A 16,349-nucleotide genomic window follows, 5' to 3' on the forward strand; every position below is an offset into this window, starting at 1 on the left:
CCCTGTGGGCATACCATCCATATCTGTATTTCTCTCCAATGCTTACCTTACTATATCTCTATTTATTGTCCATCCATTCTCTGCTGGCTTATCCTGACACTGACTGTGCGCCTCTCTAACAATGACGTCTTATTTCCTATAGCTATGGCGTCATACTTCTGCTTTCTCACACACCCTTAATTAATCGATGATCATCCTTATCCTCTTCTCATAACTTTCCACTCAATGAAATCGCATGCCTTTATTTTGTTGTCATTGAACACTTATACATGTATGGTGAATATTGTTATCATTACTTTTTTTATTATTACAAAATGAATTATTTGATTTGTTGTAATGAGGTGGAGTCTACTATTATTTAAATTATCTAATGTCTTTACTAAACTAGCTTTGGTACCAGCCGATCCGGTATTTCAGCACTCTGGACAGTTGCCTGCAGACTCCCTGGTTAAAATCGGCTATCCATCACAAAGCACCCAGTCTAATCACTTGTGTGAGTATATATACTGCATTTCTTCAGGAGGTATTCCAGACAACCTGTTTTTATTTTTATCTATTTTTTGCTTTTCTTTCCCCCTCACAAAGACAAGACACCTAATAATGGTTTGTGACAGCTGTAATAAATGTATATAGTTTTCAAAAGTATTTTTTTTTCTAGACCCAGTGTCTGGCTGACTACCTTCACTGGTATTTATACACATACAGAGGAGAATATACAGTGTAAATATTGTGTAATGAGATCACCCACAAATAACAACATAATACACAAATAACAAATTACAACATCACACAATACCCAACATCTATACTGTCCACATATTATATTCCCCTTTATCCTGTTTACTATATTCAATGTGTAACTGATATATAGACCATCCTATGGTAAACATGGACATCCCTGACATACAGTAGGATATTGGAACATATCTAAGTATTGGAAAATGGAATAACATACCCATATAAAGTATTCATGTATGTATAATTCTAACATAACAGAAAAATACATATAGGATATGTGAAAAGGGAAATGCAATTATATAACACAAATTTGGAAATAGAAACATTGGCTGGTTAAATATACAGTTATGTATTGATTGGTTTTACATTGTTTGCATATGTTAATATGAAGCAGATAAATTCTGATATCTGATTATTATTTTTAACTTATTGCAGGACTATTGTTCACATATAAGTTAAAGCAAGTGCTTTAGTTTTATCCTAATAGAAATATAGATTATTGTACCAGTGCACTATTCTTTTAAAATCTAACGGTAGCTGTGCAATTCCCCCCCCCCCCAAAAAAAATAAAAAAATAATAATAATTAAAAGTATAATTATGGTAGCAAAATACCAATTATTATAAAAAATCTCTCAGAATAATAGAATAATTCCAAAAAAATGATTGACAGTGGGCCTGATTCAGCGACCGATGCTAATGCAATTTTCACGTAGATTGAGCGATTGTTTGCCATTGAGCATGTGTATGTACCACACTACGCATGCGCTGTAATCGCAGTGCGATCACGCCCGCACAGAGGAATCCATCACTAAGTGAGTGACAGACTGCTAACGTTTGGGGGTGGTAATGGGGAGTGGTCACAAAAACGCAGGCGTGCCTGTCCATTTAAATGCTGTAACATGTGCATGCATAGATTAGCCACTGCGTTTGCATACGCAGCTCTGCATGTCAGAAGAGCACTGAAGACTGCGGCAGGTCAGACCTGCCGCAATGGTAAGATGGCCGACGATGTGCTTCGATGTTACCAATGTTTACATTGGTATGAGTCGTCGTACTCAGGTGAGAACACAGCAGTGGGCGTCTTTATGCTCAGGTGATCTTTGCTAACATTAGCATATTTTCACAGCTGCATTACATATGAAAACGCAGTTGTGGTTGCATTAGTGCCTATCTCTGAATCAGGCCCAGAAAACATACATAACTATATAACATTCAGATAAAAACATATAAAGTGCACAATGTGCCATTTATTTAAAATTAACTGTTTCAACAATGCACACCATATAGATATAATTGTACAGGTCAAACTTATTTAGAAATTAGCTCAATAGAAATGGATGTAAATGTTAGAAGGAAACGTTTCAGCACCATACTGATTATAATACTAATACCGTCTGGTCTGATATTTGACCACTGCTGGAGCTTAGATGGTGTCCCATCCTAGGGTTGTGACCTCTAGTATGCCTGTATAGGTTTTTGTCAGCTGAGTGGGCTGTACTGCTCAGCTGACCATCACCTGTGCAGCCATAAAGAATATTAAATGAAAATATTTTCCCCTACCCCAGCTTATAAAATTGTAGCGGTGCGTATCTCTAAATTGTAGGGAAGTGCCTATCTCTAAATTGGGAGTGTAGATGTCCCTATCATAGTTCTACCGAACAAAGGTGGGGCCTTTAGGCAAACTGTTGTTTTAAGTGGAACTTTTCTTTGTTCTGAATCTGTGCATTATTCTTGGTTTCTCTACATTTCCATATATGACTTATGCTACAAACACCACACAATGTATGTATAGTCATTTTAATATATAGTCCATATTGTATCAGACGTAAAGTGGTTACAGATATATAATCTTTGAACACACTCAAGAAAACAAAGGACTTTCTCCTCTTGTACAAGATATTGCTACATGTGTATTATTTGCACATTTACAAGACTGGACTACCTGTGCACGTTGTCACATTGATATTGCCATTTAATGATAAATTACAGTATATGGTTGCATTACATAACAACTAACATATATAGAATTACTAATTATTATTAATTAGCAGAGACTGTATTATTTAGCAAACTTGCATTTTTTTATTTTCTTTGCAGTGTGTGGTGTTTAAACACACACCAAAGCTATGATAGATAGATGATAGACAGATAGATAGATAGATAGATAGATAGATAGATAGATAGATACACTATTTTTCTGAAGAGATTAGAAGCTGGAAGATGTGTTGAGCAGATGCGTGTAACATACCAGCTCAGGGACAGCACAACAGCACAGCCTATTGGTGGACAGGCCAAGTCTACTTACAGTACGCAGTAAGAATGCCAAATGTAATGAAAATATTGATGAAGTCACAAAATTGTTCATTAAGGTAATTTAGGTGTTGCAATTAGAGTTCCTTTTAATTTACAAATAGTAAATTAGATACAGTCTTAGTGATTACCCTCTCTAATTACTAATCTGAGTCAGAGGACACTCTTCCTACCCTTAACTAAATTGTTACATGCAATTTCAGATAAGGTAAAGACCCTTTTAGAGGGTTATAAACAGATTGAATCATTTTAGAACTGAATGGGATGGAACAAAGGGCCTGATTCAGCAAGGAACGCACGGATGCAGATGCACGCAATCGGTCGATGGTTTTGCTCTACGCATGCATAAGCATCACAGTGCGCGTGCGCGAACCGGCCAGTGCGATGGAGTATGCGTACGCAGTGAGTCCGCAGCCCCAGGGACAAGTGACTGACAGGAAGTGCCATTGGTGGGTGGTGACGGGGGAGTGTTCGGGCAAACGCAAGCGTGCCTGTGCGTTTGGACGGCGATTCAGGGGCATGCATAATTAAGCCTTGCTTAAGTCTCGCTATGTGTGCGGGAGGGTCAGGTCAACCACTATTGTGCGTATGGGTCCGATGGTTCTCGATGTTACCGATGTGTCTGCTGTCTTGAAAGGTATAGAAGACGCAAGTAAAGGGAAGTGGGTGGTATTATGTAGTGCTGGGTGTCTGCTTATTCTGCTGCGATTGCCGTGCGTATGCATTCATTAGCATATTCTCGCAATGGCCGGGTGCGTGCGTCTGCATCCGTGCGTTCCTTGCTGAATCAGGCACAATATACATAACAAAATTCAGAGAATGTCCTCTATTTTTATAGAATCCTTTTATCTATATCTATCTATATCTATCTATCTATATCTATTTTATCTCTCTATCTATCTATCTATCTATCTATCTATCTATCTATCTATCTATCTATCCTTTACTATAATAATCAGTTTATACATGTATAGATAATTATATTGAGGATGAGAATAGTGCTGTAAATGCATTGTTAAAAAAACAAAGCAAGCCACAAAGTTATTTTCCATATAGAGCTTCCATTGTAAATTGCTGTATAACACTGGAATGTTATTGTATGTGTGGAGGTGAACTTGATTCTATGTTTATCTTTCTGATAATGCCTAAAAAATATTTAATTTCTGTCAGATGTATAATTTATTTCTTCTGCCCTTTATCCCATCATAGGTTTGTAGACATTGAGGCAGAGGCAGAGCCATGCACTGTATATCTATCTACTGATATCACTAGCTTGTATATCTGTTGCCATTTATTCTATTGCCTCATTATGGTTTTTAGGTAAGCAGGTTGGTTTTAGAGTTGTATAATGTGCAAGCTTAAAGTAAGTTGCAAGAAAAAAAATCAATAGGAGAGTAAGCAGACGGCGCCATATATAGGTACCAAGCTGTTGGCCAAGAGGGAGAGGAAGCAATCAGCAAAGTTCAGATCTTGGCAAATGCAGCAGATTGTGTATATGACAAGAGGTAGCTGAGTTCAGAGCAAAGCAGTATATAGATAGAGCCAGATATATAACAACTATCTTTCTCTGATAATGTCACATAATGGTTTATATGCAAATCATTAATCTGACTATATAAACAGCCACTACATTCCTCATAGAATCACTCGTTAGCCTAAAGTGTTGGGAAATTAGCAGAACTAGGAATAACACAGGGCTGTAAGTAATTTTATAAACAGTTGAACTTTGTGCTCTTGTGATAAACACAAACCCTCCTTCAAATATGTTGTGGTATCACTCTTAGTGGGCTGATAATGGCAATGCAGATACTAGGCCAAAATAAGGATCAATTGTAAGGCTCCTATTATATATGAATTATTGGCGTTGTCTATTGATTTGTGACACTGATTACTCTTGCAGATAAGTTTGCAGACATACAGTCTTTTAAGGAGCTTGACATGTTGTGAGCAGATTATGTCTTATGTTATAGAGTAACATAGTCACAGACACAGCCCTGATAATAGGTAGCTCTTGGACCCAACTGCTACCTGCAATACAATCTGAGAGGCGCCTTCTTATCACAAAACAGATAGGTCACTATGTGTAAATAAGCCGATAAATCTTACTTAAACATAAGATAAAAGTGGAATGGAACATTATTTTTGAAGCTATCAGAGTTGACTTTGCACCAAGCCATTGACTATTAATACTATGTTATAGAAATGTTCCTGCCCTCAAATCTGGAATGCTATAATTAACACACATGCTTATGTACCGCAATATACATATGTACAAGAAGTTCTCTACTGCTTACACTAAAGCAGGGCACAACTCCTGGCTAAATCTGAGACACAGAGGATCGCTTACTAAAGTTGCATGTCCCCCTATCCCAGCCTCCCCTGCTTGGGCTGATTTGGCACTTAATGTTAACCTGATTTGGCATTTCAGTCACTGATCCGCCATAGTGAAAGAGATTCACTCCTCCATTGATTATCTTCAAGACTGAAAACATGTTTCATAATAAAAACAGAGAAATGAATAGTGAAAAGGAAACATTTGTTCTAGATACTATGGTGTTATTGCAAGTATATTACACACTTTCTTCTATTTTTAATTTTCTTTCAAGTTGGTTTTAAATTGTCCCATTACCTCTTTGTCCTTGTACAATAGTATTAAATTAAAAGAAAAAAAGTTGTGGTATTCACTGGGGGGGGGGGGGGGGTTTCAGATGTACTAAGCTCTGAAAAGTGCTAAATTGAACAGTGATAAACGGCCAACCAATCAGCTCCTGTCGTTTTTCAAACACAGCCTGTAAAATGACAGTTAGGAGCTGAATGGTTGGTAGTTTATCACTTTGCCGTTTATCACTTTTCAGAGCATAGTACATCTTCCCCTTAAAGTTTTTGGCTGATGCAAGTTTTTTATGCCTTCCACATGCTGCATAAGTGTGCAGATACTTTACTTATTATATTCATGTTTTAAATGACTTCACTGATTTCATTCTGTTTCTGGAACTAGTTATAAGAATTAAAAAGTAGACCAAACTAAAAAGATGCTGGTACTGTGTACCCCTGAGTACCATCCATAACAATTAAGTACTGTATATATATATATATATATATATATATATATACTGTATGTGACTTTTTGTATGTACTGTATATAAGTTTATATATAAAAAGATATTTGCCATATGTTTTATATTGTGATAAAAGGATCTTTTTCATCTGTCATTAAAACTGCATGCCTATGGCTATTGTTTCCACACTGATTGATGCAGAAACTTCATTGAATACCTTAGTGCTGAGCTGTTCATGGTGGGACACAGAAATAGCTTTTCTTTAAGATTATTTACTTTTCCCTACTTCATTTGTACCAATTATTTTTTTCAGTATTAAATATTTGGAGGGGCATTAGATAGAGGAGCGTGATCATGTGGGGTACACAATCACTAATATGGGACATGCTAAATGACAAAGCTTATTGGAGCATTCATTTTAAGTACATTCCTGGCAGTAGCATCCCAAATCTCCACTTACAGCTGCAATGGGGTTAACAGGATCACAGCGGCCAGTCATCACTGCCATATTATTCTGAAGATTTTATGCCCTTTCTAACTTCACTTGGACCAACCCACTGCTGTAGTTGACCGTATGCTGATTAAACTGTGCAGATGAGCAGACATAGTTTTTTACTTTAACTTCTACATTTGGTTGACTTTCAAAGATGCCCCATAGAGGATAGGGAACCAAAATATACTCCAGAAATAGGATACAGCCCCCTTTCCATAGAAGAACAAGGGGTAAGGGTGCAAAACTACCCTATGCAGTGAAACACATGGGGCTGAAACCTATTTATTAAGTTTACTTCCCTTAAATGGATTGAGGATGGTCAGCCATATTTGCTTTGCTATAATTTACATGAAGAATGCCATTGATAGCAATATAACACCTCTTTAAAATAAATAAAAGCTTTTTATTGCCAATTAAATTTACAATATTGATCTTATAATAATGAAAGTGCTTCAAATGTGCAAACTGTTTTTGTTAACAAGGAATGAGAAATTTTAATTAACAAATAATTGTTATTTTTTGTGCACCCTAAGCTTATTACAAAATATTGCAATCTCCACAAGTCCATTACAATATTCAAAAAGGCCCATAAATGAATATATCCATCGCACCACTTATGTTAGAAAAGGCAACTTTGGGTACTCTTTAGCTCTTGGAACCAGGTAAAGATGCCACAAGTGTCTATCCTAATCTAGGACAGTATACTGGTACTGTATCTGTTTCTTGCAGCACCATTAGCATGTCCTCAAATGTCCCCTTATTACTAGTAGTGGGAGTACCACTCCTTTATTCAAAGAGAATAAGTTTACAAATGTAAATGTAGTTATTGACTTTCCAAAAAATAGGAGATTTTCTTCATACCATTTTACAATAAGGTTTGAAAGGATTGTTCCATCCACGTAGTCATACTACGGTTTACACTAAGCTATAGTGTCAGTTGTATCTTATGTGTTTTATCTGTTACATGTGCTGCATGCTATACTTTTACACTGTTTGTTCAATATACTCTTTTTTTTTTTTAGCATGTAAACGAAAAGAACAAGATCATGGTAAAGACAGAGGGAATACACCAAAAAAGCCAAGGTTGGTCTTCACAGATGTCCAACGTAGGACTCTCCATGCAATATTCAAAGAAAATAAGCGCCCATCCAAAGAATTACAGATCACAATTTCACAGCAGCTTGGCTTGGAGCTCAGCACAGTCAGCAATTTCTTCATGAATGCTCGCAGGAGGAGTCTAGATAAGTGGCAAGATGACGGCAGTTCGGGAAATACATCATCTTCATCAAGCACTTGTACCAAAGCATGAAAGAAACACAAAATAAAAATACAAAAATAAATAAATAAAAAAGAAACTACAACCTCGGTGGAAAAGCTTTAATACAAAAGGACAAGGACCTCAAAATAACAGGTTTATACTTTGAAAACTATTTTAAACCAAAATTATTTATAAGTCCAAAGAAACCAAAGACTCATTTCTCCTGTATGGTGAACTTTTCTTCTTAAGACATTCTTCAGGAGAACGACTTGCAAAAAAAATAAAATAAAATAATGAAGCAAAACTCCACTGGCCTTACACCTTCAGCCATCATCATCATCCTCACCGTACTTTGCCGTGTGGTGGTTTGGAGCATCGTGGTCTCTTGTCATTGAATGGACAATTTCTGATATGGGCATTCATTGCCACCACGCATTTAAACATGAAGGTGTATTGTATGTCAGTACTGTATACAATCCAGTGGTAAGGAGTTTGGTCATAACTTGTCTATAGGTTGGGATATGGTGTGACCAACAAGTCGTCTTGAGTTTATTGGAACTGACTGTAATTGTGTCGTTTGAACCTAGCGGTTTCAAGGCTTGCCGGTGGTGGTCAAATGACTGAATGGCACCTAGACCTGTGCATTCTCTTTGTTTGTTAAGAGTTGTCCAGAAAATAGAAACACAACCTCTCCCACAAGTGCAACATACCAAAGAACATGTTTAGTATAATAGTCCAGGTGTTTTATTCCAGTGATTTTAATATTCCAGTGATATTTTTACATAATGTTGTATTAAGAAATGTAGGTATAAACTATTCTAATTTCTTACAAGAAAAAAAGAAAACTCACAAACATTCATTATAAACAGGACTGTTATTTGTAAAGAAACATAATAATAGGGATTTCTTTCTCAACATAGCTATTTGAAGGGTAAGGTCTGCTGGATTCGAGCACAAATATCTAGAGCTTGTATAATATTTTTACCCGCATCCTACAGTCTAATTCTTTTTCTTTTATGTTTATGGATTATGTGTGTGTGCGTGTGTGTGCGTGCGTGCGTGCGTGCGTGCGTTTGGATATGTATGTGTGTCCATCTCAAAACTGAAATCCTTAATATTTTTTTTCAGTAAAATTAGTTTTAATCAAACCAAGAACAGCAACATTTTGGAGCATATTATTGCATGTCTCAACCACCAACTTACCCACACGCAAATAACCAAGCTGCCTTTATATCAGATTAAGTAATGCAACCAAACAAATGACTACTGTAGTCGGAGGTGAATAAATGGGGCCTGGGGTAACTGAGGATAAGTGTGTGAGTTTCAGGGTTCCTGTTACAAGATGGTGTGGTGTTGTTCTCTTCAGAAATAACAATGCTTATTGTTAGTAACATAACAATGTGTATAACTATAGTAAATATTATGGCCCCTTAAAGCAAAGAGCAAAGATATGTAAAACACAGTGATAGCAATCCATAAAGTACATTTTGGCCCACATGCAAGAGCCTGTGATTTTTCAGGCACTGGTGCAATTTTGGCAATGTAGTAGCTTGCTTTAAAGTCACAATTTGTTTTAAGCAAAACCAACCAGGTTTCTGCCATAAAACTAATTGGCACTTTAAATTTAGCAGCTCTACTGCTAAAATTGCACCGGTGCATGCAAATCACAGGCTGTTGCATATAGGCATATGCTATGTGTTAGAAAGCTGCATTGTGATTTCTATTCTAAAGATTAAGCTAGATGCTGTGTAACTACAACTCCCAACATGGCCTGTAATAAATATACAACTATGAGAACATACTAGGACTTAAAATACCACACCAATCAGACAAACAAAAGAAACATACACCTGCTATAGAGGCAGCTCATTTTCAATAGTAATTTTTTTCATTTCGGTGGTGAAGTCTCTTCAATACATGAAAGATGATAAAATAGGTAACCAATCATTACTTTGCCTATAAACTGTCTTTGCTGTAGTCTTAATTATATACCACAGAAAATTAAGATAACGGTCTACATTTTTGCATTACTACACATTTGCCATACTCAAGAAAGTACATTATTATAGTCACTGAAAAATCAACAGTTCACACTGATACACAGGTTACGATTAATTTAAATTTGATTATTACTTTCATTTTGCGGGATCATTTTCTATAATATCCCATTCCAAAAATAATGTAGCTAGAGTGGCACACACAAAAAAAGTATAGTTTATTTTTAAAAAGAAATCCAATTGTTTAATTATTATTTGCAGTATCGTAAATATGGTTTAATTTCTATTTGAAATGTTTTGAGATGTAAACAGTCAACTCATTGCTGATACCAAAGAGCCCTATTCCAATAGCAATGATGTTATACCAGTATGCAATTTCAAGGCATTAAACAATCCACAATTGGTTACCAAATCTATATTACAATTTTCTTCAGTGCTCAGCCCCAATAAACCTAAGTTATTTTTTAACATACGGAAATTATCAGAGAAAATTAAATGATTGATGTTAGTAGCAGTTGTTTTAAGTAATCTAGCTAATTAGAACCTGGTTATATTGTTTCACCATATAAATATTTTTTTTCCTTAGCCAATATAATCAATAATAAATAATTACAGAACAAAACCAACAGCCATTTTATTTGTAGGCTATCATTTAGATCTCAGGACATTGCCTTTATATGGTTATGATTTGGTAAATGAATGGGTAAATATTTATTTTTTCTTATGGCATAGGTCTGCTTATGTTTAGTTAATATATTTATTATGTTAAAATTTAATTTTGTGCAATTTCAAACAAATATATACATTTCCATCTGTTAGATCTGAATTGCTTCGTTATACAGTTTAGAAAGGGGGATGTTTTTGCTTTTTGAGTTTTTTTGTTATTTTGATTTAAATGTTTAATCCTTACTGTTGAATACTTGCTATACCAAAGAGTCTTAGGACAAGTCCACTCTCTAGAGCTGGAAGGGCGGTGACACAGTAGGGATCTCTTTTTCTACTTCAGATCCAAGTTAAAAATAATAATAAAAAAACTATGCATTTAGCAAACAAAGAGAAAGTACTTTGGCTGTGTTGCCTAATTAGTGTTCATGGTGCATTCAATTTCCTATCACAGAGGTCAGTCTGATTTCATTGTGCTGGCCTTTTGGTCTATTGTGGTGTGGTTAGCTTTACAATACATTTGGTAACTATTTCCTAAAATGACAAAGAAGCATAGAAATAGCTGCTTCCATGTATGAAAAAAAATAAAATAAAAAAAGTGTAAAGATCGACTATTTATAGTGTGAACCAAAGATGCTACCTCACTCAATTTCCATTTCGTGATTTTAATCACATTGATGATACCAAAGAATACCAAAGATTTTGTTCATGCACGGCCTTCGTCTGCCAAAGGCACTCAGCGACCTTTCCCTGATTCCTGACCCATGACCCCTGACCTTTGAGAAATATAACTCTTTTTTTTTCATAAATATTATAATTAACCCCTTCAGGGTCAGAGGTGCTGCAAAGCACCCTTGAGACTGATGGACTCAATAGCAGAGAGACCAGATGGCCTCACATGATCAAGGTCTGGCTCATCAATTCTCAATGGTAATGTCACCCCTAAAATAAATAAATAAATCTGTTTTGTTGAGCATGGATGTTTCAAAATATATGAAAGAAAAAAAGCCATCTCTGTGTGCCAACATGGGAAGGAAAGTTTCAGGAGTTAGCATAACTGCCTTTTTCAATGTCCAAGGCTCACTCCAATACAAACATTGGTCACAGAGGCAGACAACCAGCAGCTCTCCACCTGTTGTTGAACTACAATTCACAGAATACAAGATCAGATACGGAAAATAAATATCCATTTAAAGAAGCTGTGGTTTAACAATAAGCAGTGCTGATGGCTGTCAAGCCTTCTATAAGCCAGACCATGATCATTGTCTTTCAGTGGTCATCTGTTGCCTTCTGTAAAAAAAAAAAAAGTACAAACCAAACCATTAGCAATGCTAGGAAAAAACACAAAGCTTTAAGCAAAAATGTTGCAAACCTTGTAAACTCATAGGACGAGTGCCTTGCTTATACCAAAGTGTTAAACCGCTGTTGACCTCTTCTATCTCACCTTATACATCTTTAAATACCTCAGCCTCTTAGAAAGGCCACTAATTAAATAATAATAATACTGATAAAGGAATAATTTTTCACCGTGGTGCTTTGCCGTGCAACCATGCAATTAACATCTCTTTGATACCAAAGGATTTTATTTTTCACTCTTCTATAGCTGATGAACCAAAGTTTTAGTCTGTCCTAGCTATTGGCAGTCTCCTCTTTCACTCTCTATCCCTCAGCACCTCTCTCTCTCTCTCTTTTTCTCTGCGCCTGGCTATCTCGCTTTGAGTACCTATTGCCTGGATGTAGGCCGTGCAGTCCTCTTACCAATTTTTCCAAATACCTCATAGTATAAGAAATCTTTAGGGTTATGTTGTATAGAAAGTCTATGTGATAAGACAGAACTTACTAGTTTGGTAAATGTTAACCTTCATTCCAAAGCTTTATAATTCATATTTATTTTATACTTCCTTTATGTTATTATTTGAGTCTCTCTATTGCTCTCTCCAAAGAAAAAATGTTCTTCCCCCTATAAGAAAGGAAGAGATTGGTTTAGGACAGGTTGCAAAATTGAATGCAATGAAGATTTTTAGTTCTTGTTTTGTTTATTTGTTTTTAAACAATGACACTTTGTGTTTGATATTAGATATTTTTTTACAGGGTAAGAAAAAAACAATTCTATGTAATATACATTTTGTTATGTTCTTTTTTTAATAAGCTGTACATGTCATATTTAATTTACATTTTGGTTATTTAATATGTGCATAATTTAACAATTATAGTTTAAAAATACCTGTATATAGTCCATTTAAAAACAACCAAAGTTTCATGTTACAATCCTTTTTTTTGTCTGCTAAGTTGTAATGATGGAGAGATTATATTTTTCTCTTGACTGTGCAGGGTGTATAAAAAAATCTTAGCAGAGGTTGATGTGTGTTTTAAACACTGCCAGATCCCTATACCTTTCACTGATAAAGGTATTGTTATCAAACAAAAATGAAGTCATTTGTATGTATGTATGTACATTTTATGGGTTTTTGTTGTTAATTTATTTTTTAGGGGGTTATTTTGTGGGTATGACCTGCACATCCAAAGAATATTTCAGATGTTGTTCAATGTTAATCAAGCACTGGCATTTGTGTGATTTGTTTCTTATGAATTTCTTTGTTTAAGTGTATATATAAGTATGTATAATTTGCCATAAGCACGGGTATAGAAAGAAGAAGGCGTCAAACTTGTATTTGGATATTTGCTCAACTTTATAAATAAATTGTCATTCTAAATTAAAATCTGTGGTTTACAGAGGTTGCAGGAAACATGATTGGGATGGGAATGTTCATTTTGGTTGCCTCATGTATGGCAGATTAGTTACGAAGGGCAGCTGGACTGCTACTTATGAAAAAAATGTGTAAATAATTGAAAATTACTGAGGACTAAAGGAAAACTAAGGGTAAAAAGCCTAAAAAATACATCTGAAAATTTGATATTTTATATGTGACCTTTCCAAAACATTTTGTTGGAACTCTGCTGGTCCACAATCTTCCCTGGATATGTAGAGACTAAATGACATATAGGAACAAGGGGGGAACATTTGTGGAAACAAGTGCACACATATATTTGAAAGAGGTGCTGTAATCCATTGAATGTTTGCTTTCATCTACTTAATGTTACTAGAAAGAAAAATCACGGAATGCTCTGGGTTACATAGCCTTTTTTGATTTTTGTGCACCATTCTATAAAGAATATAACATGCCCCATTCCTTACGTTTCCTATGACATTATGCAATGCTTAAATTAACTGCTTGATGTTGCATTCCTGTTGGAAGGGTTCGTCAAGCATGAGGCAAGTTTAGAGAAGATTGACCACTCCAAGAGCTGGTGCACTAAACATGTACCATCCACATGATTTCATATGTGAGGGCTGCAATACATAGCATTTTCAGATGCATGATTTTTCTACAATTTTATGTACCACTTTACTTCACCCTTACCCTCTGTTTGTGTCTTTTTTTGTTTTATTAAATTTTTTTCTGTTTTGTTTAATTGTTTTTTTTTTTTTTTTTCCTTTCTTTTACATTATTACCATATTACTGAAATGCAGATGTGATAAGTGTCATTAACTCTTGTATAATACTGTGCATTGATTTACTGTGCGACAGAGTCTTGTGTTTTGGAAACTGTTCTGACATCTACAAGGCACACTTAGTAATCTGCATCAATTTGCAGTGACAATTACTTTGATGTCAGAAAATTAAATAAATTAATCAATGTATCCGCAATGTTTATCCTTTTTCTTTATCTGGATTTAAATTTCTGAAGTATATTATTAAGGTGCTGTATGTAATATAATCCCATACCACCAAAACCGGGATATTGAAAAGAAGAAGCAGTGCAACATTTTATTTTAATTAGCTTCTGAAGATATCGCCCAACATCAAAAGATATCCATCAACGCACACAATGTAAAAATTCATACCAAAGTGCTGAAATGGCCTTTTTTCGCAGAGTATTTAATTCTGACATAAAGATTTATTTGTTAGGCTGAGATAGTGCTGATCTGAGATGATACAAAATTAGATATGCCATTAATTCCATCTAGTTTTCCTCATTGAAACGAATACTCCTGTTTTGCACCAATTCCCAAACTGGAATTTATTACATACCCGACATCAGTTTCACAAATACAGTTAATGCCAATATTTTAAAACATGGAAGATAAAGGAAACCAGTGCAATTAGTTAAAAGTGTACATTTCAATGTCAAATTAAAAGGTAGAATATTTAAAGCTTTCATTAAAAGTGTATAGCTTTTATTAAAATGATGCCAATCTACTTATTTACTTCCCCACCCCTTCCTCCGCCCCTGCTGTTCTTACTTGTATAGTCTGTATCAGAGAGTTCACCCAGTGTGGATATCATTCTTCATCTCCCAGCATACAACAGAGAGTGTTGCAGAGAGACAAATGTCTGCCCAGTTGAATGATTAAATTGTAATCAGTCTACTAACACAGCTAGCTGCACCCAATCCCAAGCAGATAGGAGGGGAAACATGTTAAGGAGAAAAAGTCTCCACCATCTTAATTAAAATCAGTAGATCTCTTTAAAGTTTAAATACATCTAATCCAAATATACTTATTTTTAGCTAATGGTAGAAAAAAAGATAAGCAGCTCTTCTTTTGTTTTATTGTGTAGATATACAGTACATGCAGTTTACATAATTTTGAGTTAAGACTTTTACACCCACTTGGGTGAGACAAGATAAGACATCTTGTTGCTTTATCAAATTTCCCCACAAGCGCAGTAATAAAATTGAAGATTTTCAAATAACCTTCTTTTCAGCATAGTCTTAAAACGAACATCCTATATTGTTAATGACCAGTTAACACCCAAGTTAAAATTAAGAGCCAACTCATTTTTTTCCCCAGAAAATATTTTTTTATTATTAACATTTATTTAAATAGTGGCAGTATATTCTGTTGCTATTTACAATTGGGAACAAAACAGTACAAAAAAAATGAGACAAGGTAATAGCAGAGAGAAAAAGGAAAGAATGCCTTGCTAACAAGCTTACCGTCTATACGGAAATTAGGAATGTGATACATGACAATAAGTGTTATGTATTGCAAATTGGTCCAGCCATATTGCAAATGTAAAAGGTTCTTGGTGGCAGGGGAGTAGCGAGGGTGGTTCTGATGGAGCATGAGCTCCGGGCGCCAAAATGGATAGAGGGCGCCATCCAGGGTTTCGTAATTCATGCGCGCTGCACAGTATGACGGCCACCTGTTAGTTTTATCTCGGTTTGTTTGCTCTATATCCTAAATAAGTTATGGATCTGAGATCTGTTTCTACATTTCATGCTCCCTCAAGCTGCCCAGATTGCCTCCCCTCCGGCCCTCCCTCCTCTGTGATCATCTTCTGTCACCTCCCCTTTCCTGTCAGATTGATTACATTCATTTCTCACCTCTTTAATTCCCCTCTGTATCCTGTGTTTGGCTCTTTCCCCTGTCGACTCCTTTCTTATTGGCTTCTGTCACCTCCCCTCTCCTTTTCTTATTGGCCTCGTCACCTCCCCTCTCTGATCGGCACTTTCCTCCCCCCTCTCCTCTTTGATCCCCTCCCTCCTTCTCTCCTCATTCATTCATTGTGCTTCAATGGACTTAAAAGTGCCCCATCTGAGGTAAAGTCCTAAACTTCAATAAGGTATGGGATTAAACAAAGTCTTTAAAGTAATGAGGTGATCCCAGGCATGACCACAAAGTGTTATTTGAAAGGTCTTTTAAAAAATATTAAGAGACCTGAAATAATAATAATGGTGGCAGACAGATTAGTAGTACTCACATTAATATAGGTGCAATGTATATTTGCGAAATAGGAGCAAAGCTGAGAAGGGAGCTTCCCAT

At 35.7% G+C, this 16,349-nt stretch overlaps 1 protein-coding gene across 3 annotated transcripts in view; it reads left to right on the forward strand.

The window, feature by feature from the left end:
- ONECUT1 (one cut homeobox 1) overlaps nucleotides 1–7,910 on the forward strand; it is a 34,535-nt gene extending 26,625 nt beyond the window's left edge. For 2 of the 3 annotated variants that reach the window (XM_088451012.1, XM_088451005.1), the window contains one exon: nucleotides 7,624–7,910. In XM_088451012.1, the coding sequence (XP_088307138.1) occupies nucleotides 7,624–7,910 (287 nt within the window). Of the gene's footprint in view, nucleotides 1–388; nucleotides 494–7,623 lie in introns of all 3 variants that reach the window. The other variant, XM_088450997.1, reaches the window with a different exon arrangement.
- Nucleotides 7,911–16,349: the final 8,439 nt, after the last annotated feature.

This window comes from Taudactylus pleione, unplaced genomic scaffold (genome assembly GCF_031769625.1).
Source record: "Taudactylus pleione unplaced genomic scaffold, aTauple2 ptg000022l, whole genome shotgun sequence".
Classification (NCBI taxonomy): Eukaryota; Metazoa; Chordata; class Amphibia; order Anura; family Myobatrachidae; genus Taudactylus; species Taudactylus pleione.